Source organism: Myodes glareolus, chromosome 21, assembly GCF_982192425.1.
Source record: "Myodes glareolus chromosome 21, mMyoGla1.1, whole genome shotgun sequence".
NCBI lineage: Eukaryota > Metazoa > Chordata > Mammalia > Rodentia > Cricetidae > Myodes > Myodes glareolus.
This window is the reverse complement of record NC_142046.1, coordinates 32,977,574-33,002,709: the sequence shown is the minus strand read 5'-3', so window position 1 is coordinate 33,002,709 and position 25,136 is coordinate 32,977,574. Positions and strand designations below refer to the sequence as shown.

General features: G+C 43.9%; 1 protein-coding gene across 16 annotated transcripts in view; it reads right to left on the bottom strand.

Moving 5' to 3' along the window:
* Positions 1-4,145: 4,145 nt before the first annotated feature.
* Lypd6b (LY6/PLAUR domain containing 6B) overlaps positions 4,146-25,136 on the bottom strand; it is a 176,738-nt gene continuing 155,747 nt past the window's right edge. For all 16 annotated transcript variants that reach the window (XM_085681145.2, XM_087899933.1, XM_085681141.2 and 13 more), the window contains 4 exons: positions 15,150-15,301; positions 13,895-13,993; positions 7,136-7,266; positions 4,146-5,617 (listed from right to left, as the gene is read on the bottom strand). In XM_085681145.2, coding sequence (XP_085537271.1) covers positions 5,453-5,617; positions 7,136-7,266; positions 13,895-13,993; positions 15,150-15,297 — 543 coding nt within the window. In that variant the 5' untranslated portion in view covers positions 15,298-15,301 and the 3' untranslated portion in view covers positions 4,146-5,452. The remainder of the gene's footprint in view (positions 5,618-7,135; positions 7,267-13,894; positions 13,994-15,149; positions 15,302-25,136) is intronic.

The window sequence follows — 25,136 nt, the reverse complement described above, 5'->3', positions numbered from 1 at the left end:
ACTAAGTACAGACTTCCTACTAGATTTAGAAATATGTGGAAGGGACAAATAGGGACAAATATGTCAAAGGACATATAAGAGAGAAGAGAAGAAAGCGATCTAGGAGACATTCCTGCCGCGGACTAAGGGAATCCTTGGGGGTCCTGCTCACTGCCTGAAAACTAACACCAACTGGTTAACAAAAACAGGAGGAAAAGGAGCTAAAAGGAAACTTTTGCTTTTAAAGGGCAGCTCCCACACTTTCTGTCACCCCTCACCACAGTCTGATGGATGAAGACCACTGTCTTTGGGTAAGTTTCTGACTCATTGACTCAGCGTGCTTTCAGTAAGGATGCAGGACCTGCTGTGCATTCGAGGAGCATCTTATGTACCCCCATGCTCTTACAGGACATGTGAGGCAGGACATTCGAGGTACACAAACTGTGACCCTGTACTCCAGACGACTGGCGGGAAAGGGGGGAGGAGTCCTCCAATGGAATAATTTGGGAAGTGCGGTAGACACTCTCCACTCTACCCCCTTACAGACTGACAAAGCGCATTGAGGAAGGAGTGCTCCAAGGGAATTGCACTCTGTAGTGAGTGCCTCTGTCTGCTCTGCATCCATCCATGTGCTTGAGAACTCTGTGCTGTGGCTTCCAGAGGCTCCGCTCTTTCTCTCTAGCTTCCTAGCATCGCCTCCGCCATCTTGACAACAGCCTCTCCAGACAGCTTTTCACTGTGAGGACCCACAGCCGATGTTTCTGGCTTCTCACTCAGATCTATTTCTTCTTGTTCCCATCCTGGTTTCCTGATTGGCTCAAATGTCTTCCTTCCACCATGCACGACATGCTCCTGAGGGATCACCGACTGCTCCTCAGCTGCAATAACCCTATGGTGATTACTTCCTGCCTGTTTGTGTTTTCCTGGGACCTGAGTGTAGCTTTTTTTTCCCTTCTTGAATCTTCCAGCAGTTTATTGGACCCTGAGTGGCCAGTATGTCATATCTGCAGTCTCTACTTACCAAACACATGACGGACATGGAAGAGAAAAGGAGCTGGACCAACTGGATCAAATTCATCTCTTCTGGACCTCCTGGTAGCTGAAGCAAGAAACTGATTTGTGCCAATTTGATTGAGGGTTTGTTTTTAAACTTGTCATTGAAGTCATCCAATGGATACAGTCATTTCAATACAAAGACCTCCACCCCTATCTGGGAACCCTCTGAAACCTGGTTGGAACTTGTGTCCAGGAAGTACTTGCCTCATTTTGCCCAGCTTCTCGCTCGGCATTCCACCTCTGTACACAATTTTCCCATCCCATCTGCTTCATAGTGCTTCTCCCCACCCCTGTGCCGACCAGGGCCCACAGCCAATGACTAGAGTTAGCATCATCTACCTGCCTGAAGGGGCCCCACACTGCCTCTTCACTGCTATTCTTCCTCCCAGGCCACTCTGGACCATTCTCAACACGGCAGTCCTGCCATGTCAGTGTCTGCCAGGTTCTTCCAAGCCTCTCAGCCGGAACTGGTTTCCATGAACTACAAAGGTCTTTTGTGGAGGTTTAAGTGGTCTATGATGAGTTTGTGTGTGTGTGTGTGTGCTGGAACTCCACAGCCTATGCAGAACTCCTCTCCCTCTCTGCTCAAACCATGCTTATCTCGGACTTTATGTCCTTCTGGAGTCAGCTCAGCCTCCAGCCTTAGCGTCTCCTGGAACACAGGCAAGACAGTGAAGAAGAGGGCGGGCGGAGGAGAGTTATAACGAAGCAGAGTGCATGGGAAGGGCCGTAAAGACGCTGAACTGTTTCAGATGGAAGGTCATAGGACCCAACTGAGACACTCTCCAAGTGCAGCAACCATTTGTTTCTTAGCTTCTTAAACCACGCCCACCACCTGTCGTCCCTCCTCTTCTGGCATGACTTGTACCCCAATGGGCAGGACAGTAAACAGCAAAGAGTGAGGCAGAAAATGCCCATGGCCCAAAAGTCATAATATATTTCTGTTTGCTGATGATCGACAAGTAACAATTTGGTTTAAGCGTGAACTCGTTTCACACATGTGAACCACATCTTTCCAGTTCCACGACACAACCTGCCTCCCGAGGCCATGTTAATCCACAGTGTTCAGTTCATGCTTTTTGCTCCCTGCCCTCCCCTTTCTTCTGAACTGTGTTTTACCCAGGGACTGGATGATGGAACACAGACTTCATGGAACACACTGGCTGGAATTTCTGATTGCTAGCCTCACTCAGATTTGAATGTAAAGAGTTTAGACAAAATGCTGGGAGGGGACGGTGATTGCCAAATACCAGCTCCCTTTGTTTTCTTTAAAAAAAAAAAAAAAAAAACCTCGCTGATGGGTTGGAGTTAAAGTTTATGCTAGAATGCAGGGCTCTTTAACATGGAATTTGACAGCTTCCTTCTTTAAACAGCCCTCATTTATAGCTCACCCATGACTCCTTGGTAACAGCACATCTACAGAGACCCCTTTCTTAATGGGTCATTCTCCAGTTGCCACGGAATATTTTGAAATCAAAATATTACCTATTTTCTTAATCACTAGAAATAAATTAATCTGAAGTCTTGGGTACCTTCCATTCCACAGTTTTTGAAATGGAAAAAAAAATTCCATGTGATAGAATCCAATGACTTGAATTAATTTTGAATTCTAGTTTTCAAAGTATATTGGAAGAGACCACAGAGTCAGCTTCATAGGCATAGAAGGCTTAGCTGGTGGGGTGGCCCATTGGTTAAACCTATTGTGTGTGTTCAATCTCTGGGAAACAGGTGGATGGAAATAACCAACTCCTAAAAACTGCCCTCTGACACATATATGCTGTCAAATGTGAGTACGTGCGCATATGTGTGTGTGCGTGCATGTGCGCGCGCACAAACACACACACACACACGAGATTTTTTTATTAATCTAAACACCAAAAACAAAATTAGAAAAAGATTACAGTCTACTAGTGATTATAATTTGACTAGACAATATGTCAATCGCATAGTCAAAAGAAATGCTGGGGAAGGGGGAGAAACTCTGGGAAATAAAAAAAGACACTAAAGATGCTTTTAAAGGTCTCAGATGAAGCCACATCTAACGAATACAAAAAAGTAGAAGCTAGGAAGGCTCAAAAAACTGAAGGTGCTGAGTGGAAAGAGGGTGAATCCATATTAGACTTCAAAACTGATGCTTCCTGGGGAGTCTGAGGTTGGGACAGCTGGAGAGATAATGTACCTGCCCACTCCTTCTTTTATGGGGAACTGAAAAGTCTTATTTAAGATGAGACATTCCCAAAGCATCAGGGAGAACAGACCAGCACAGTCCGTGTCTAAAAGGAACCCATAACCAGCCACAGAACAGACTCAGTGGAACAATAAATCAAAGCAGAGAAGACAAACGCAGTGATGCAGAAGCCAAAGGCATCTCCAGTAAATCACTTCCCAGACTGAGTGCTCACCATTCACACCAGGGACCCTGCAGAAGCACAGCTTTCTCTTGACTCAGTCTTAGCTTCCTATACGTTAGGGGTCAAAAAGCCTCTCCTGTGTGGGAGTCTTGCCAAAGACCGCGCTCTCTCCTCTGCACCAAGGCATCCTGAATTGACAGCAGAAACAGATGGGGGTAACTGTGTTCTAAGGCAATTTTATTAGCAGAAACTAGGTGGTGGAGTGGATTGGACCTGCAATCCTGTGTCACAGATGAGACCAAGCAAGGCCAGCACCACTATTAACTTTTAAAGAAGCAGCCCATTCTAAGGGTCCACGTTTAGTTAGAGGGAAGAGGTCCCTGTTTAACACATGTAAAAGCGGAAGTGGAGGGAAAGAAATCAGGATCCTAAAATAGCAAAGAGATGTTCACTTGACATTCTGAAACTGTACTATAAAAGGGACAGAGGGGACAATGAGACCAAATGCTTCATTTTGTACTAGAGTTCTTCTGTTGGACTTGACATTCAGAGAGGAGCAGGTGACTGGGCCAGGGACTTTGTGGTTTCCTGAGTCTCGGTAGGCTGCCACTGAGGGTGAACACAATACAGTGACATCCACCTCCCTTGGTGAGGGAAGATCCCTGACCATCTGAATGCACTCTTTGTCTTTAGCCTCCCCAAATGTCTCTCTCCTCACCCCTCACCCCCAAGAAAAAAAACAAACAAGCCAACACAAAGTCACTTTAGCACAAAATTTTATTCTTTCAGACAGCATATGCCACCCAGGGTGCCTGGAAACACGACGTTAGTGACATTGGTAAATGCCCTTCATCAGAGGCCTCCACACTGTCAAGAGACACACGGCATGCATTACACTAGATAATTCAAAGTTTTACAGCCCATCCTCAACCACCTCATAACTGGCGAAGAGATTCATAGAATTTCAACTGGAAATTACCCACCCCCCCACCACACACACACAGCTGCCTTTTTCATTGACCAGGTGGTTAGTGAGTACCATTGTTTGAGTCTTGACTGTTACAAGGTTAAAGTTTTGGTCCTCAGCCTGTCAGTGCCATTAAGGAGGTGGTTGAGCGTTTAGGGAGTGGGGACTAGTGGGAAATTTTAGGACATTGGGAGCATGACTTTGAAGGGTACTGTAGAGACCTACGTGCATGCTTTCTCTCCCATCCCTGTTCTCTCCTTCCTTCCTTCACCCTTTTAAAAAGAAAATTTTATTTTTGTGTATTGAGTGTGTACCCATACATAAAATAGCTGTGTACCGCATGTTCGCAGCACTCAGAGGCCAGAAGAGGGCACTGGATCCCCTGGGACTGGGGTTATCAGTTAAGCGCTGCCATGTGAGTGCTGGGAATCAAACCTGGGCCCTCCAGGGGATCAGTTAGTGCCCATCCCTCCAGCCCATACTCTCTCCTTCTCAAGTCTCTGCTATGAGTGAGTGGCTCTTCACTCTCTAACACACACCTCAAACCAGGACGTACTCCAATCTCCAAAATCGCGAGACCAAACAAACCATCTATCTTTATAAGTGGATCATCTCAGGTACTTGTTACAATGATGGTAAGTTAACACAGTAGAGAAACGGCTTTCCCATGGGTAGAAGCATCAAATTTCACAGAGATGCTCTGAGCTAATCACGGAAGCCAGAGAGTCTGACCCAGCAGCCTCTGGGAGAGTCCATGAGAATAAAAAGTCCTTCTAGATGAAGGTCTGATCAGGTCAGGGTTTATCAAGCTACTGTATCCATCAACAATACTGGCGATCTTCTGACAGAAGTGACGGAGTGCAGTGCCCCTAGACACCGGAAGTTAGGCAGTCCACTTGGCACCCACCAAGTCCTCACGTTCAGTGCTGTGACCTCATGCAAAAGCATTTCAGTGAAGCAAACCTCTGCCTTCTACTTTGGGGTCCAATTTTCCTCTTTATTAAGTGAAAGACGGGCCTTCGCTCCCAAGTTCACCGGTCCGCAGTTTCGGCCTTGCGCTTTACAGTGCTGGTTTCTGTCCCTCTTAGGAACAGGAACATCATAGCAAGGGGAGCACGAAGAGGCAAGCCAGCACCGGGAGGTAGGGCGTGGGGACACTGCCGCCAGATGTCCTCTGTGCGTGCATGACGGCAAAGACCGCGTTCGTGTGGTTGGTCGGCAACTCGATATTGCAGACCATCCCCTCACAGCAAGACCTGCACTCCTGGAGAGGAAGGAGAGGGTCGGGAGTGAGGAGCAGGAAGCAGGGAACCAACAAAAGAAGGACAGAGGCTGGAGTGGACAGTCCAGCCTGTGCACAGACCAGCCTGTGGGTACCTTCCCCTGCAGGGGGTTGAGCTAAGACCATCCTGAGAGGCTTCACCCTAACTCTGGATGTTTCTGTGTCAAACCCAAGCATGCGTGAGGTGAAAAAGGGAAGCTGAATGAGGTTGTCTGAGTTGCCAAATCTTGACAGGTTTACTAGAAAAACGGTGAAGTCAAAGAAAAGTTAGGAACTTTCAGGACTTGTCATTGATTTTCTTTCTTAGTGTTGCGTGTTAACTAATAATGGTGACTTGCTATTGTCTGCCACTTCACCCAAGTCCCATTATTACTTCAGTGACAGTATGAAAAAAAAAGCCATAGGTTCTTAAGAGTGTTTTCAAGGGAAGCAATCTCTGATGGTAATAGCAATACATGCTGGACCCAAAGCCATGAGCTCATGAACTGGCCACTCTTCCAGGGTTCCAGGCCAATGAGGCAGAAGAAAGGCAGCAACTCCCAGCACCACTATCATCCATCGACTGTCCAGCCAGCTGCCCATCAGATCCACCCCGCGGAAACTTTTGATTTTCCTTTTCAAATCTTGCTATGTGGCCCAGGGGGATTTCACACTCACAATCCTCCTGCATCAGCCTCCAGAGCAGCAGGATTACGGGTGTGAGCTCAGGCACCCAGCCTGGGGTACTTTCCTGATCCCCTGGACCTCTACGCAAAGTTCCATTGCAGTCAGTCTAAGATGCTGCCTTCCCGCCTCACCAGCACGCCTTGTCCTCGCTGCCCCATACAGCCCTTGTGTGATCAGAGCCAACAGCCACGGATGTCAGGGTCACTGACTTCCACGCTACATCCCATTCTAAAATCTCATGACACATGAACTCTCACGTCATTTTTTTCTCCAAAAGTTTAGGATCTCTGCATATAAGAGCGCATTCTTGTTTGAGATGCTAGAGTGAGCATACTAAAGGATCGGTTGATCCGATATGCATCTAGAATTTATCTTCTTCTCTTAAACTCTTTCTCCACGGAGCAGAGATGGAGAGGGAGACAATGTTTCAATGGCAAAAGTCCTTTCTACCAGTTAGTGACCCTGGAAAGGGGGGGGGGTGATTTTAGCCAGGAACAGAATATGTCATCATCTAGACTCCAATGCACCTTACTCTCAAGGATGGCGTGTTCTTGAGCTTCTAAAGCAGGCTTCTGACTATTCGTGCAAGTTCTGAAGCCCGAGTCTGGCTCTGTAGCCTGGAAACTATCATTCCTTCTTAATGCCATTTCTTTTTGAAGACAGACTACCTTCAAATGTCTGCTCTCCACACTGGCACTATCACGGCATCTTTTTGTCAGAGTACACGCATCGACCACATTGCTCCTCCTTCTTGGTTCTCCTGTGATGCTTAACTTACCACCATCACCATGAAACCCGGGGAAGTAACTCCACACACATATACATAGTCTTTACCGTGTGTTCTGAGTCTCGGCTGTGACGGCAACCAACGAAGTGGCATTCATTTTTAGAGGCACACTTTTTAGTGATGGACGTACTTCTTCCGTGGCTAGTGAAGTGATGAACAGTCAAACAATACTGTGTGTCTAGGGACATTTAACAACAAAAAAAGGCAATTTTATTTCCCATTTTGCAAAAGAGAGCCCCCAACCATCATGCCAGAAATGACTAAAATTCAGGATAATCTTTAGGCTTCTAGGTGAGAAATTCAATAGCTGTGAATGCTAAAGTTTTTAGGTGGTGTTTCAAAAAGGTATCAGCTCCTGGAGTACACATGTGCTTTGAAAATGAATACAAATGGGTAGCCCGTTCCTTTGGCATTAGCTGGAGCTGAGAAAAATGTGCAGAGTTTTCATCAATTCTTGGGTCTGCTCAGCAAATAAGAGAGTATTTATGCTCCTAGTCTGTCGTTTCTTCCTCTGAAGCATGCATTCTAGAATTCTAAATAAAGACAAGAACTATGAGACAAGAACAAGAAACAATGATTCTGCGAACTTGGCGCCTAGCTCCTCATTTGATTCTTGCAGGCTAAGAGGTGAATGGGTCTCTTGCTACATATCAGGTCACTCCTCTTTCTTGCTTATTCATATTCTAAGCCTTCTAACAAGCTTGACTCTCTCATCAGTGTATTCCACTCTTCCTCTCCCCTTCGCTTCCTGCTTCCCACTCATGCCTGTTCTATTTAGTTAGCTCATTTCCACAAAGTCAGCCTTACAGCATTAACCACCCATTCAATGACCGCATTCTTCTTAGAAAGTGGTTCGTGTGACATCACAGGATATTCTGTTTGAGCTCTGTGTTTCCTCTGTCGCTATCACACATCATGGAAATGCTTGTAGATTTATTCACCATGGATCCCAATAGCAGCTGACTTGGGGGATATGGACCAAGAATGAGAAGATGGAGTTTTTAGAATTGTCACAAGTAAGTCCTGTTTGATCCTCTGAGGTTATTATATTTTTTTAATAAAATGCACTATGTACAGTGGCATTTTGATAACTTTAATAATATTTACAATGGTGAATATATTCATATTGTAGATTGGTAGTCAGTGACCTTCTAACTTGTGTTTATTCTTTCAGTTCTTATAGTGAACCTCTGGAAAGCCATAGACCATATTAACATTCTTTTTGTTATTTTAGACAATAGCTTATTAAGTAGTCCTGGCTGATCTGGAGCTCCCTAGCTAGACCAGGCTGACCTAAAACTCACACAGAGATGATCCTTCTGCCTCTGCCTCCTGAGTGAGGCATTAAAAGCATGCAACACCATCTTGCCTGCTGCCATACAGGCAGGAAGGCAGGATTAACCAAGGCAGGTTTCAAGGGTTTGTGGTCTTAATTGGTATACTGGAATGCACCCCCCCACCAGGATACTCAACATTAAATTAGACAAAGGTAGCTGAATTTTGGAGTCTGAAGGAAAAGGAGCCATTCAATGTTCTGGAGAAGGTACTTAAACTCCAAATTCAGAAGAACTGGGAGCTGGGGCTGCTTGTGTTGATCCAGAACACTGCACACATCACACACATGAAATCATCCTCTGACCAGTCAACAAAAAGCTGGTGTAAATAACACAAGAAATACCATGCTATCATGTGCAGTTACTTAGAGACCCTCTTTTGACAACAGTGACAGATCACAAGTGGAGCTTCATAGAGAGAAAGAAAATCTGAGATGACAAAGAACAATAGCCCGGGATGCTTGTCATGAAAGAACGGTTGACTATCACTTCACAAATAACAGCAAAGGGAAGAGTAAGAAATGACACCTCCGTCACAATTCCAGATGGTTAATGTCTTTGAGACTTGAATAGCAGATGGTCAAAAAGGAGCTCTCATGCTGTGCTGGAATGTGAGGTCATTCCATGCTGGGAAGAGAGGGCTTCTCAGGTGGGCTTGGTAGAGACAACAGGCTGCCATTTTTATTATAGTGGACAATGTTAGGGGATGGGAGGCTAAGGTCTCCTTTTTTGTTATCTGCGGTTCAAAAGAGATGCTATTAGGGCTGGAAAGATGACTCAGCCCTTGTTTCTCTTTGGGGGGAGCTGGGTTCAGTTTCCAGTAGCCATGTGGAAACTAACAAGCATCTACAGTTCCAGCTGCAGGGGCTCCAATGTCTTCTTCTGGTCTCCTTGGACACCAGGCATGCATGAAAAGCACAGACAAACATGCAAGCAAAATACTCATACATATAAAATAAATTAGTCTTTAAAAGATATTTAAATAAACAAAATAGATGATATCCTAAAACCTGAAGCAGATAAAAGATTTTCATTGATGAACAACACAATGGAGCATTGTATACATAGTAGGCATAGACTTTGGGGGTCAATTCAAAGAATAGCATGATCCATAAAGGGAAAACCAATGAGAAGATAAACTTTAAAGCTATTCTAACCCTTCTATTTGGTGTTCAGAGGAAATTTAGAGTAAGTTGTTAAAGAATGATATCCACTATCTGAAATAAATTAGGAGAAATAGTTATCAACCAACCTTAAAACTAAAACAATTGTTACCAATCTATCTCTTCCTAAGTGTATTTGAAGACCACTCTATGGGATGGAACTCATGCCTGGCACTGTTACCTTGGCCAAAACCCTATGGCTAGCTAGGTCCTAAAAGAGAACCTTCAGTTATTGTTCGGCTAAATGAACATAGTAATAAATCTTCCCTTCAGTTCTTACCTTTATACCTATAGATTAGAGCATCTCTCAACCCTCATCAAAGAATTTTTCTTCTACAGGACAGAGTGATTAATACAGAGACCTACAACGGGTCAGTGTGCAGAGGATAAGAATATGGAATATTCACTGCTGAATGGAGCAGTTGTATCACAGTCCCTCTTCTCAAGGAAAGAAAGATAACAAAGATTTTAGGAGCCAGGGAGAGAGGGTGTCTGCAGTGAAACAGTATTTATCAGTCATGACAGGACCATTGTACATATGAACTCACAGAGGCTGTGACTGATGCAGAAAATCTGTACAATATTGAGCCAAACATGAGCCCAGCATGGGTAGGGAAAGGGTTAATGAAATCCTACTCCTAGCTGAGGAGCTATTGGCAATTGATGGCTGCTTAGTAGGTCCAGTCAGCTTTCTTTAGGATGTGTTCCCTGAGAGGATACTCATGATTCAATAGATTGTCCTTTACCCATCCCCACTAAGTGGACTCATTGAATTTTTGAAAAAAGAGCCCATGAAATGGGGAAAGAATAGTGGTGTGTGTGTGTGTGTGTGTGTGTGTGTGTGTGTGTGTGTAGAGGAAGGGGATAAGGGAGAAATTGGAGGGGAGTGAAAAAAATGCTTTGACTAAAATAAATTCTATGCATGTAAAAAATTCTAAATACATAAAAATCCTTTAAAATAACAGAATATTTTATGGAAAGATGAAAAATTCACACTATCAGACAGACATGTACAAGAATATAACATTTAGGAACAATCATTCTACAGAAATAAAAAAGAACCTCAAGAAAAAAAGATTCTATTAATTGATTCTTCTAGAAAAGAGGTAATGACAAAACTTGACCAGATGGGTGGTGTGGCAATTTGAAAGAGTTGTCATGGTCATGGTGTCTCCTCACAGAAATAAAAACCCTAAGACAGAAGCTGGTATCAGGAGTGGGGTATTGCTGTGTTAGACATGACCATACTTTTGTTTAAAGAAATGTGGACCTTGATACTATGTATTATAAAAGCAGATGACCACTTTAAGTTCTGCTTAATGGGCCATTTTAGTAGGAACATGGAAGACAGTAGAGATGAGTATGATTTTATGAACTGTGGGGGCCTAGGTCAAGAGGTTTCAGAGGAGAATAATTTTAGTATGTTGTCTAGATATTGTTCTTGTGATATTTTAGCGAAGAATGTGGCTGCTTTTTGCCCTTGTCTGAAAAGTCTGCCTGAGGCTAATGTAAAAAGTTTTGGATTAATGGCATTGGCTAAGAAAATCTCAAAACAGCCTACTATAGACTCTATTTTGTGGTTATTAATGTTAACTCTAATGAAGATTAATAATAAAAAGAAGCAATCTGAGCAAAGAGAATACAAAATGTACAGTTTGAGAAGAAAAGGGGCACCAGGAAGTGGGATGGAGCTAAACACTATGTTCAAGGGAATAAACACATTAAGAAATGGAACAAAGGGAGTTGTGATCTCAGGGCAAGATCCCACCCTATGAGCTTCCAACTTGTGAATAGGAATAAAAGAAAAGCTTAGAGCTGGGTGTGGTGGTATATACCTTTAATCCCAACATTGCAGAGGCAGAGGCAGAGACAGAGACAGAGGCAGAGTCAGAGGCAAGCAGATCTCTGAGGTTAAGGCCAGCCTGGTCTATAGATTTTTAGAACAACCAAGTTTAGGCAGTGAAGCAAACCATTGAAAATAGAAAGCTGGTGAAGATGTATTTGAATGAGGGGGCCATGTTCCAGCCCCAGCAAGCAGCAGAACTTGTTGGAAGTTTAGGCTACATGGTGCTAGCTTTAGAATCAAAGATAGAAGAAAGGTGTTATGGAAGCTTCCTCCATGACTAAGGAAAGAAGCTGAGGCCATGCATGTGTCATGTGTGTCCCTGAATGAAGGCCTAGGGAGGCCATTACATGAAGCTGTGAAGGTGAAGCCTGGAGACTTCCTTGGACTGCCTTGGAGAACCCAAGATGTCGGGGTCAGATACCTGCCAAGGAAAGCCGCCACAGGAAGAGGAACCAGCCGAAGAGAAAGATGTGTGTTAGAGTCAACAAAGCTAAAAGCAGTTGGAGATCTGAAGAGCATTTTTACATCAGTCATGGAGATGTAGAGTTTGGAGTTTGCCCAGCTGGTTTTTTGGTCTTTTTTTGTCGAGTATTTCCTCACTGTGTTCCCTTCCCTACGTTTTGGAATGGTAATATATATCCTGTGCCATTATGTGTTGGAAGTATGTGATCTGGATTTTGATTTTATAGGGATTACAGTTAAGAGACTGCATGAATCTCAGAAGAGACTTTGAACTTTAGACTTTTAAATAAATGTAAGACTGTGAGAGACTATGGGGACTTTTGAAGATGGACTGAAAGTATTTCTACATTATGTTATAGCTACAAGCTTTTGGGAGCTAGAAGTGGAATGTGGTGGTTTGAAAGAAAATGGCCCCCAAAGGGAGTGGCACTATTAGGAGGTAAGACTTTGTTGGCATAGGTGTGGCCTTGTTGGAGGAAGTGTGTCACTGTGGGGGTGGGCTTTGAGGTCTCCTTTACTCAGTGTGGACAGACTCTGCCACCATGGATAAAGATGTAGACCTCTCCACTCCTTCTCCAGCACTATGCCTGCCTGCACACTGCTATGTCCCACTGTGATGAAAATGGAAGAAGCTGACAGATACCCCTATTAAATGTTTTCCTTTGCAAGAGTTGCCATGCTTGTGATGTCTCGTCACAGCAATACAAACCCTAAGACAGAAGTCACAGGTGTACACATTTAACTTAGTAGTGATTCTCAAAATGTAGCCAGCAGGGTTTTCTTTTTTTGGGGGGGGGTTCCACAGGTTGTTTTTTATCTGGATAAAATTAGGCCATTCTACTATTATAAATAATGTAGAACAGAAAGATTCATGGTAACAAACCCAAACCAGCAATTTCTAATTTTGGAAGTCTGATCTCTACTTGTCTTTTCTTAGGGCCAAACCTAAAAGTCAGAACAGTCCAGTCTCAATATACTCTCTCAGTTCCAAACTCCTGTGAATTTATTCTATCTGTTTTACTTCCACCTCTGTATGAAAACACTCGGGTCCCTCACAACTCCATTTCCTCCTCCGGGAGCTCCAGCTCCCACTGTCTAAGCAAAAGTGACGACAGTCCTGTCCCTACTTGATGGACGCTTTGACTCTGATCTCCACATTCTCCACATAGCAGCCAGAGTAATGTTGCATGTCACAACCAGTACCACCTGTCCCAACTTCCACACTCTATCAGAAAAAGAAACATCTGCACATCTTTGAACATGGGTGCCTCTCCGATTGTTTCTCCGTCTCCCACTGTGCCACGGTGTCCAATCTGTTACTGGAGAGGCCACACCAGCTATTGAGTCTGGAAGCCTTTACATTTGAGACCTTCCTTCCAGCCACACTATTCCTGAAGCTCTCCATCTGCTTCCCTTGTCTTGGCCATTCAGGTCTCTGGTTTAATGTAAATTCAGAGAAGATTTCCCATGGCTACCCAGGAGCATCTGTCAGCAAGAGTTTACTGAGGGCATATTAGGAACCAGGTAACAGACTGGGCACTAGAGATGTGTCAGCAAACTACCAAAGACAGTCAGATGTTTGAGGGGGACGTGAATGAGCTTCCCAAGCATCTGTGAATCTCCAGAGTGGAGTACAGAAACCTTTCTTTGCTTTAAGCCAGTAAGTATGACGTTTCTAAGGTATCATCAAGCACCAGACATTTCTGGAATTATCTGAATGCTTTGGTCAACACTGTGGTTTCTGTCTTCTTGCTAAATGCCTTTTAAGAAATTTTTCCTCATGATGCAAACAACTACATGTTGAGGCCGTGTCAGCCATTTCCAGGTTCTCTCTGGATGTTCTGCTGTCTGGATAGTCTTTTCCAAGAAATCCAGGACCCCTGCAGAATTCCATTGGGCTGTCTGTCGGTACAGTAAGCTGTCTCTTCCAGCTAAGGGAAGGACCTAAAGAAAGTGAGGACATAGAAAATCCAGAAGAGTCTTCCAAGCTTGTGTACTCACCCTGTGGACACCATTTGTCTTCCGCCCAGCGATTGCAATTATAATTATCTCCTGCATTCTCACAGGTAAAACACTTGAAGCTGTTCGGAAATGGTGTGGCTTTAAAGAAAAAGGAAAGACGGTCACAAGGCAATATTTTCAAACATCAAAAATAGCATGAAATTAGCAACTTTGTTAGATGAGATTAAAAACAAACAAGACATCCTCTTGGAATGCCTGTGTCCTGAAAGCTCGATCTATGCATCTGATTTGTGCTCGCTTCATTTGTTCCCTTCTAGTAAGTACTGCAATCTTCCTTACAGAAAAATGAAAATGGCTCCCCAAGACACTTTGAAAGATACATGGTATGGTTCTATTACAATTTATCTTCTGAAATAAGAGCGGTTGAGGGAATGGGCAAGGATGACAGTGGCATTTGAGACACACACACACACACACACACGAGATAGAGACAGAGAAGACAGAACATCATGAATAGTACAGGAAGTGCAGAGTGAAGGATAGCCATGAATACACCTGTGTAAGGCTAGGATGAAGACAGCTGTCACTCCAACTGTGTTCACCAGCACCAGGGAAGCATTTTAAAAGAGCAGAGGAGAAAGGAAAGGAAAAGCATGCTCCACATCTCACCCTCTGACTACTATGTGACCACTTTTAGTGGCAAAACTCTTGTGCACCATCAGTTGTGAGTAACAGTAATGAAGACTCAGGTCCCACTCTCTTCCCAATTTCAAATTTTTTTTAATTGTTATTTTTCCATTCAATTATTTACACTTCCTTCCCTCCTCCCAATCCCCTCCTGCTCCCCCACATCCCCTCCTCCTTCTCCCGCCCTGCTTGAGAGAGGGCCAGGAATTCTGCCCAGTGGGAAGTCCAAGGCCCTCCCCACTACATCCAGGCCTAGGGAGCTGTGCATCCATATAGACTAGGGTCCCAAAATGGGTCCCAGAACATGCTGTAAAAACAAGTCCCAGTGCCTTTATCAATGGCTTCTCAGTCAGCCCCCATTGTCAGCCACAATCAGAGTCCGGTTTGATCACATGCTCATTCAGACCCCCAATTTCAAATTTTCTGATGAGTTTTTAAATAGTGTTAATGGCCATTTGAAAGAGCGGGTGTATCGCTTCTGCAGAAACTTTTCATAGCTGGGAATCTTCTCTGATGAAGTCAACAAAGACCTCTGGACTTCCTCCGCTAAGCCACGATTAGAGACAGTGTTCACACAAGCGACATGAGTACCATAACCCATACTTACGGTCAAGAGGGGGCCTCACGTTGTAGAAGTTAATGTTCTTGGCAAACGCCCAGTTTTCTGAGAAGATCAAGATCTGAAGGATGGTCACAGCTAGCACGTGGCAGAGGAGCAGCATTCTGACCTCCCGCATTGGGCAGGCCCAACTCATATGTCTGCCATAAAACACAGATGGGGTCAGTTCACTTGTTTCTTATACATCAATGTATAAGAATCTTATACATCTGCTTCTGCTTCAAAAGAAGCAGTTATTCAACCTGTTGAAAAGGATCAGTATCACAAGTGTCATTAAGAATAAAATTAAGCAATCACTGTCTTCTACTGTCCGGCTGAATTTCAACTGGACATCTGGTGACCCTCTCTGTTCAGGAACACAAGCACTGACCTGGCTATACCAGGTTCCTTCTGTGTCTGGGGCTAGCTAGTTGATGCTATGCTGAATCATGCAATTTTTTTTTTCAATCAAGCCTGGTTGCTGGTTTATTTACCTGAAGTCACTAAACCACTTCTTTCTGAAAATCCTTTCCCTGAGTAAACAGAGGCACTTGATCAATTTTGCAACCCCATCAAATCCTGGGAGGAACCATGAAAGTAAAGCCGGTGGAGCAAACACTAAGCCATGCTCAATAAGTCAGGACTCAAATCTCTGCTGCTCCCGGAGCTTACACATGCAGAGAAGAGAAGGGAAGAGAAGGGAGCATCACTTGAGGTGGCTGCTCCACCAACACCTGCTGCACTGGCTGCAAGGACAAACCACCAGAATGCTCCAGAGGAAACAACCCGAGTTGAATGCTGGGAACGATCTAATGATGCCCTTGGTCCGCAATCGCTGTTGACTGTGTTCATAACTTTGAGCAGATGGGACTGAAACTTGATGGAATGACAGATAGGCACACAGTGCTGAGTAAAGGACATGATATTTGGGGGCCCCTAGAACCCACAAGTTCTACCCTGGGAAGACAGCCTGGGGGAGTAGTTAAAAGTGCAGTCTCATCATGGACAGGCTGTCTGGCCAGGGAAAGGGGAGTGTGGGCTGCAGAACACAACATGCGGCGTGGACTCTACAGGTTCAGGTGCTGGCTCTGCTGTTTATTAGCTTCTTGACCTTGGGCGAGCTCCTTAAACTCTATTAACCTCAATTTCCTCACCTGTAAAACGGCTTAATAATACCCACCCTACCCACACATGGGGATAATTGTGAGCATCAAATACAGGTTCAGATAGAATCACATAGCTCTGAATGAAGCACACATAATAAGAGTTCTGTGGAAATGCTGGAGTTCAATAGAATTGGCCAGACTCATTTTCTTCTTGCTGAATCAACCGGTCTCAGTGACTCAGGGAACTTTTCAAAGGAAAAAAAAAATGGCTTGATATTCGCATATCCATGTGATCCTTCACATTAACTCTTGATATCTGCATATCCACGTGGCCCTTCACATTAACTCTTGATATCCACATATACATATGGTTCTTTACATTAACTCTTTCTGAAGTCGCAGCGACAGTGTGTAGATTCCAGGATTTTTCTTCTTCTCTTTTGATTTTTGCATGTAAGTAACATGTAAGCAGGGGTACTGAACTGACTGTCAGATAAAGTCTTGCCTTCCCTCCAGAGGACCTTTGTGAAGGCAAGACCGAGACGCTAAGGGTGTAGCCAGTGAAATAAAGCACACTGCTATGGAATTTCTAAGAATACAATAGGGCTAAACTTTATAGATTTTGTTTTGTTTACGTCAGCACATAGACCCAGAAATATTAAATACATTTTTCCAAGTTCACTTTAGTAACCAAGATCGAAATTCTAGCCGTCATGTTTCCACATTTCTTATGGTCTTTCTGAAGAAACAGACATTGTCAAATCACGTGGTTATGTGGAAACACAATTCTGCTTTTCCTATTCACACATTTAAACTGGTCCATCCCAAAGTTACAATGAATCTGTAGCCGAAGGATAGAACCCAATATTCCAAGAGAGATTCTTTAAAATGGGGAGCTGGGTTCTCATCCCCCTCCCTGGAAACCTCAGAAAGCCTATGCTGTAACAGCCATCCACATCACTTTTGTAAGATGGGCAAGGCTCCTAAGAACACGGATTTCAGACTCCCATTGTCTGCACTTCAATTCTCTTTCATCAATAAGCAGCTATGGGACCTTAGACATGTTGCTGAAGCTTCCCAATTCCAGCTTCCCTCTCTGTAAAGCAATCATACCAATAACTGTTTGGAAGTGAGGTTTCCATGGCCTCGTGCCTATAAGGCTGAGACTGAGTGCTGAGCTACAGTTCCATGTTCATCTAACGCTTTCTACTGGACGGTAAAGAGCATTGATTCAAATACCAGCTTTTAGACCCTTCTTGTGATGCCTGGGTCAAGCTCATTAACCTCTCTATAGCACAGTCTGGTGTCTGTGAAATGGGAGTAGTGATGCTGCCTTGTAACGCTATGGGAATAGAACTGGCTAAGGGACATACAACATCTGATCTATTTAGTTAATTGTGTACCTGGATTTTGACTAATGCTTGCAAGCATTTATTGCTGTGAACAAATTCCCAGTTTAAAATTACAGATTAGAATCCCTGGTTTCCCACTGAAACCAAAGCTCATTCATTCATTCAGCATGTCATTGTGGACACCTACTACGGCGCATGCATTGTTCTTATTGACTCCCCACCAATGCCTTTTACTCTCATGAAAACTGCACATTGGAGGGAGAAGGCAACACAAAGCGGAGGGGCCCATTATTTGAGCCAGTTGTAAGTGCCACAAAGGTGAAGCAAGAGGGTGATAACTCGGTAGGAAGGGAGGGGTCTGTATCAACGTGACAGTCTGTGCACACCTCTCTGAATAAGTGACATCTGAGCAGTTGAATAATTACATGAGGAGAAGAAACAAGAGCAAAACCATAAAGCAACCTTGAACCTATGGAGGGAATTGCAGAAAATGGGTCTGGACGGCTGGCTCAGTGGATAAGTGTACTTCCTGTACAAACATGAGAGCATAAGCTCAGACCCACATAAAAGGACAGGTACACCACAAAGGTACCAGGTACACCCCTTGTAGGCCTAGAACCCCAGCAGTGTGTAAATGGAGACAGGAGGATTGATGGGGCTTGCTGGCTGTCAGTCTGGCTCCTAGGATCTCACTGAACAAAGAATGAAGTGAAGGATAATAAGAGTAGGGCATCTAATTTCCTCCTCTAGTTCTTGCATGCACACACAGGCATGAGCATCCATGCATACACACACACACACACACACACACACACACACACACTAAAAAGGGTAGTATCGAGTGTGCCTGGAGCCCGAAGTATACTCGTTGCGGGAGTGGACAGACAGTCAGGTCGTGGATGAAACTACTTCTTGTAGGCACTTGCCAACTTGCCATAAAGATTTGGATCCAGGAAAATCAAGAAGTTGAAAAAAAGACAACACAAATGTTTTGTGTCTCTAGAGACATTGGTCCCAAAGCCCTGGCTTTGTTTGCTGCTCCTGGAATGAAAGGGAAGCAAGTGATGGTGAGGGCAGAGGAAGGCGGAATTCAGATCCACCAGAGGGTTCAAACTACTGAATGGAGATGGTGAGATGACTCGGTCGGTAAATGCTTGATGAATGTGATCGCTAGCAACCGTGTAAAAAGCCAGGCAGAGCAGCGTGTGTCTATAATTTCAGCATGAGAAGATGGAGACAAGGAGATCCCTGGAGCTAAATGGTCAGTCACCCTAGCCCATCAGTGACATCCAGGTTCAATAAAAGACACCATTCCAAGTAAGGTAGAAGCGACCTTGCCTTGTGACCATCACAAGCACAAGCATACCTGTAGATGTCCATGTATCCCCCACACCTTCACAAATCTAAGCATAAGAATTGTTTTTTGGATTCTCCATGCTCAAAAAGAGTGCTGCTGAAACTGGGTCATTACCATTGTGCAACTGGGGAAACTGAGACTCACAGGCATACCACCACTGACTGAGTAGCCCCTCAAAATTTTCCACGTGGTACCATCTGACTATTTGCGAAAGGCAAAATGAAGGGTTTGAGTTCCATGGTGCTGCGTCTACACAGTCAGAACGTATTTTCATTTCCACTTCAAAGTGAAGCAGCACAGCCTTATTCCGGCAACAGTCTCCAAGACCAAAAAGGTTTGCCTCTCAAATGAGGAATGAACGAAATAAAGGCGCCTTCTAGCTCCTGAGCAGGCTTTATAAGGTATTATCATCCACTGTCTCCTGAGCAATGCCTAGCTCCGTCTTCTTCAGTGTACGGGTTTGTATTTCCATGATTGTTGTTTTTTACAAGCAGGCCGCATTGGGGCAATGAACAGGACAAGGGTTAAACAGAGTGCTGTGGAGTTGCTGGACATTGAGAATCACTGCACAGGACTTAAAGCACATCTGTGGAGACCTTGCTGGGCAGGCATGTTCCCCTCAGTCTCTGTCACAACCAAGGTGACAGAAATGCTTGTCTTTCGTGCCACGGAGGAGGTGTGTTCCAGGAACCCAGCATGTGTTCCCAGCGAACCCAGGCTGTTCGCTCCGTGGCCGTCACACGGACTACTGTTACTCCACCATGTAGGATGAGGGGTAACCCAGGAGGTTCCTACAGTGATTGGTAAAACTGTACATGTAGATATTTCCCTGGGTGGAGGAGCTCAGAGGGTTCCGAGAGCCACGTAATGGTGAAATATTGCTGTTTACTGCTTCAGAATAAAGCGGTCGATGACTTGGCTTCCTGGGAGAATGTTCGTTATTCTGACACAAAAACAAAGGCTCCACTGTGCACCGTGGATGCGTGTCTACCACCCTTAACACTCAACAGAAGCTCAAAACATCTTTCTCCAAGAGAGCTGACTGCTTTCGTCCATGTTTTCCGGAGACAGGCTTGGACAGAAACCCCGTGTGTGTGGTGCCGGCCTTCCCTGTGCTTTGAGTCCCTTCTTTGCTCCAGAATGCAAACAGCTTCTTTGCCAGGAGAGGGGAGAGACTTCTTCCAGGCATATGTGTAGAGATTCAGGAAGCAGCTCTCAGGCATTCCAGAGAATGGCAGGTAGCCAGATTTGAAGTGAAGGAAGAACCCCCACTCCTCAGACTGGCCCATACCTGCCCAGAATAAAAGACTTGATTCACGGGAGGGCCTGTAGTTCAGAAGCAGAACAACTTCCCAGGCCCCAGTCCTCGTAATCACACAGTCAGTACTTCTGCAGAGCTGGTGGGGGCCTCAAGAAGCAGTGTACCACAGCATCTTTTGAGATGGTAAAAGGATCTACATTTTTTATTTTAATATCCCTCAGTTGTATGCGCAGCACACAACATGTACTCACTAAACACATTTTGGAATAGAACCAGCATCATTACCTGTGACCTAGATGGAGCTCCTAGAGCGAGTAAAACAAAGGCATGCGTGGTGAAGAACCTGCAAGGTATCCAGAGCTGTTCAATGATGGACTCCTAACAGAAACCCAGGAGACCAAAGCCGGGCAGTAGATACTGCATTTCTTACACAATTCCTAAACTGTGAGTCAGCAAGCACAAAGTGCCTTCAACTGCTAATGAAATAAATGAACAGAGATAATTGAAGGGAAGCAGCCCTTCTAAGTCCAACATGCCCATCAACACCCGGACTCGCACCTCCCTGCAAGCACCACTTACTCTGCGGGCAGGTACCCTAATGACAATCTTAATAAGCCCTGGCCTTGCTTGTAAAAAAAAAAAAAAAAAAAAAAAAAAAAAAAAAAAAAAAAAAGGATTGAAGGCAAAGTGGAAATTCAAAATGAGTGCTGAAATCTTACTGGAAAGGCTGGAAAGGAACGGAAGAGGTGAAAACACCCCTCTGGAAAGGGGAAGCTTGCCAGAAGAAAACAGCACTATGCACAGTTAGAGTGGGGTACAAGTTGCTTCTGGCTGGGAAACCAAGGTGGTGAAGAGAGACGCCCAGAGTTTTCTTAAATTTTGGAAGCATGCCAGAGGATATATAGTCTACTGGCCTCCTTGCAGAGGAGCTGAAGGCTAGGTGCTGAGCCCTCCTGGGCTTCGGAGCCGGTTCCCAGGGCTTCAGTTTCCACCATGTGGGGTGGTTTGCTCTCTATGAGACATAATATTTGTGGAGAGTTTCAGCTTCTCCACATCTTCAGAGTTCATAATTTGACGTCACACCCTTACAGCAAGATTCTTCTGAGCACTTAGTTTTTTTTAAAAAAAAAAAAAACAAATAAGAAGGGGTGAACCCTTAGGTTCCCATAAATCAGTGGTACCAAAAGCAGTATGAGCCAGGGAGGATATGGCTGACAATATCCTTTGACGGGAAGAAAAACAATGGCCTTGGCTTCAGAAACCCCTAGATTAAAATTCCAGCTCTATTGTTAGTGATCAGACAACCAGAGCTATGAAGTAGTGTCCTCTTTGGCAATAAGGAAAGTGGGCTCAGAGTTGCACTGTTAACTCAGGCTGTGGTATGACGTCAGGGTGACTATCAATATACAAAACACCTTCTATTTAACCTCAAGAATCTTAAGTGCCAAATTCACCCTCTACTCCCTCCCCTTCTGCTGCACATCATCACCAGACTAAAGATCAGATCCAAAGATATACTTGTGCAAACATCATATTATCTGGAGCAGGCGGGACAACATGGGGGTCTGTGAACTCATTTCTTAAGAGGATTCAGAAGTTCTTCCTAATGCAACTCAAGCGGGAAGGTGAAAAACTGTGTCCCAACACGCCTTCCACCTTGAGTACCATATGATACTGATAGAGGCATACTAATGAAGAATCCAGTCATGCCTAAAGTCTCAGAGCTGTAACACGGTGGTGCCATAATATCCTAAATTCTCATTACACCACTTTAAAAAATACAAAGAGTTGGGCAGTGATGGCACACACCTTTAATCCCAGCACTTGGGAGGCAGAGGCAGGCAATCTCTGTGTTTGAGACCAGCCTGGTCTTCACAGCAAATTCCAGGACAGCTAGGGCTACATGGAGAAACTCTGCCTTGAAGAACTAAACAACAACAACAAAAATACAAACAAAAAGAATTTTCATCAAACAAAGGATAACCTCACCAGTGGCACCTCACCTCTAAGCATAAACTGAACATTCTGTGATGTGAAAGATGTAATTCCTTATCTGTTGCACAGAACCGAGTCAATGACAATGCCTAGACTGGTGCTAATGTTAAAAGAATTTCATTATGCAAATCGACTTCAATCTTGTGAGGTAACACAGGGCCAATAGTATGAAACTCAGATTCTTCCTAATTTTAAAGGATGATTCAAGTTTCAAGAACATGCTAAAAGATGCTTTCAGGTTGTAGCTTTTCAACGGCAGTTTTGTCAAAGACAGGATTTTATGTGCTTTCAGAGGTTTTCATGATACCGGAAGAGGAAGATGGTAAAAAACAGAACACATGGACAAGACTTAAAAGCTTATCTGGTCAATAATAGCAAGGAGGGCATTGGAGGGGTGAGTTTGCTTCTGGCCCGTGGCAGGAGCCCGGCGAGGAAGAGTTCAGACTTTCCCCGACTCCCTAGACTCCCAGATCAGCCTGCAGTGGTGGCTCCACCCTGCTAAGCTCTCCCGCCTGCCAGCCCAGCTTCTATCCAGGTACACCTTCCTATATTTCTCCCTTCCCCCTGGGGCCATAAAAATTCCCCCAGCTCAGCTGCCTTGTGCACTGGGCCTGGGATGTAGGCGCATCCCGGCAGGAGGCAGTTCCTGTGTTTTAAAAGCCTGCCTGAGGACAGGTAGGCCTTCTGTCAGTGAAGTCCCTGCACAACAAGGGAACCTGACCTGGTACCAAAAGATCCAATAGAGAGCATTTGAAGGAAGAGATGGGCAGATGCCAAGGCAAGACCTCCTCCAACAATCTGAAAAACGACATGAAAACACCAGATCCCAACGACCCTACAATAGAAGGACTTGAACACCTTAATCCAGAAGAAGTGGAAAAAGTGCCATTATGAAAGCAATAGAGTCCCTTAAACAGGATATGAATAACTCCCTTAAAGAATTGGATGAGAAGTATAACAAAAAGTTTGAAGAAATAAGTAAAGAAATGGATGAGAAGTATAACAAAAAGTTTGAAGAAATGAGTAAATCCGTGAATGATACCCTGGGAAACCAAGAAAAAAACAATCAAACAGGTAAAGGAAACAGTTCAAGAATTGAAAACTGAAATGGAGGCAATGAAGAAAACACAAACCGAGAACTGGCTGGATATGGAAAACCTAGGTAAACGAACGGAGACTACAGAATCAAGTATAACCAATAGAATACAAGAGATAGAAGAACGAATCTCTGATTCTGAAGATACCATAGAGAAAATAAACACTCTGATCAAAGAAAACGGCAAATCCAACAAATTCTCTTCATAAAACATTCAAGAAATCTGGGACACAATAAAAAAAACGAATCTAAGAATAATAGGGATTGGGCTGGAGAGATGGCTCAGTGGTTAAGAGCATTGCCTGCTCTTCCAAAGGTCCTGAGTTCAATTCCCAGCAACCACATGGTGGCTCACAATCATCTGTAATGAGGTCTGGTGCCCTCTTCTGGCCTGCAGACATACACACAGACAGAATATTGTATACATAATAAATAAATAAATATTTAAAAAAAAGAATAATAGGGATTGAAGAAGGAGAAGAATTCCAGATCAAAGGCCCAGAAAATATATTCAACAAAATTATAGAAGAAAACTTTCCCAACCTAAAGAACGATATTCCTATGAAGGTTCAAGAAGCATACAGAACAACGAATAGACTAGATCAAAAAAAAAAAATCCCCTCATCATATAATAATCAAAACACAAAACATACAGATTAAAGAAAGAATATTAAGAGATGCTAAGGAAAAAGGTCAAGTAACTTATAAAGGTAAACCTATCAGGTTCACACCGGACTTCTCTATGGAAACCATGAAAGCCAGAAGGTCCTGGATAGAGGTACTGCAGAAACTAAGAGACCATGGATGCAAACCCAGACTACTATACCCAGCCAAGCTATCATTTACTATCAACGGAGAAAACAAAATATTCCAGGATAAAAATAAATTTAAACAATTCGTAGCCACAAATCCAGCCTTACAGAAAGTAATAGAAGGAAAATCGCAACCCAAGGAATCCAACATTGTCAACACTGCCTACAATAACCCAGACATCTCGCGACCCTTCACAACCACAACTCAAGAAGAGAAACACACAAACTCTGCTACACACACATACACACAAAAATAATAACCAGAATCAACAACCACTGGTCATTAATATCACTTAATATTAATGGACTCAAGTCACCTATAAAAAAGCACAGACTAAGAGAATGGATACGAAAACAGGATCCAACATTCTGCTGTTTACAAGAAACACACCTCAACCACAAAGATAGACATCTACTCAGAGTAAAGAGCTGGGAAAAGGTTTTCCAAGCAAACGGACCTAAGAAACAAGCGGGTGTGGCCATTCTAATATCTAACAAAATTGACTTCAAACTAAAATCAATCAGAAGAGATGGAGATGAACATTTCATACTCATAACAGGAACAATTCATCAGGAGGAAGTCTCAATCCTGAATATCTATGCCCCTAATATAAAAGCACCCACTTTTTTTTTAAAAGAAACACTTCTAGAACTCAAGGCAGTCATCAAACCACACACACTAATATTAGGAGACTTCAACACATCTCTCTCACCAATGGACAGGTCAATCAGACAGAAACTCAACAGCGAAATAAGAGAATTACTAGAGGTAATGAATCAAATGGACTTAACAGATATCTATAGAACATTCCACCCAAATAGCAAAGAATATACCTTCTTCTCTGCAGCTCATGGAACCTTCTCGAAAATTGACCACATACTCGGTAACAAAGCAAACTTCCACAGATACAAAAAAATATTAGTAACCACCTGTGTCTTGTCGGATCACCATGGAATAAAGTTAGAATTCAATAACAATTTGAACACCAGAAAGCCTACAAACGCGTGGAAGTTGAA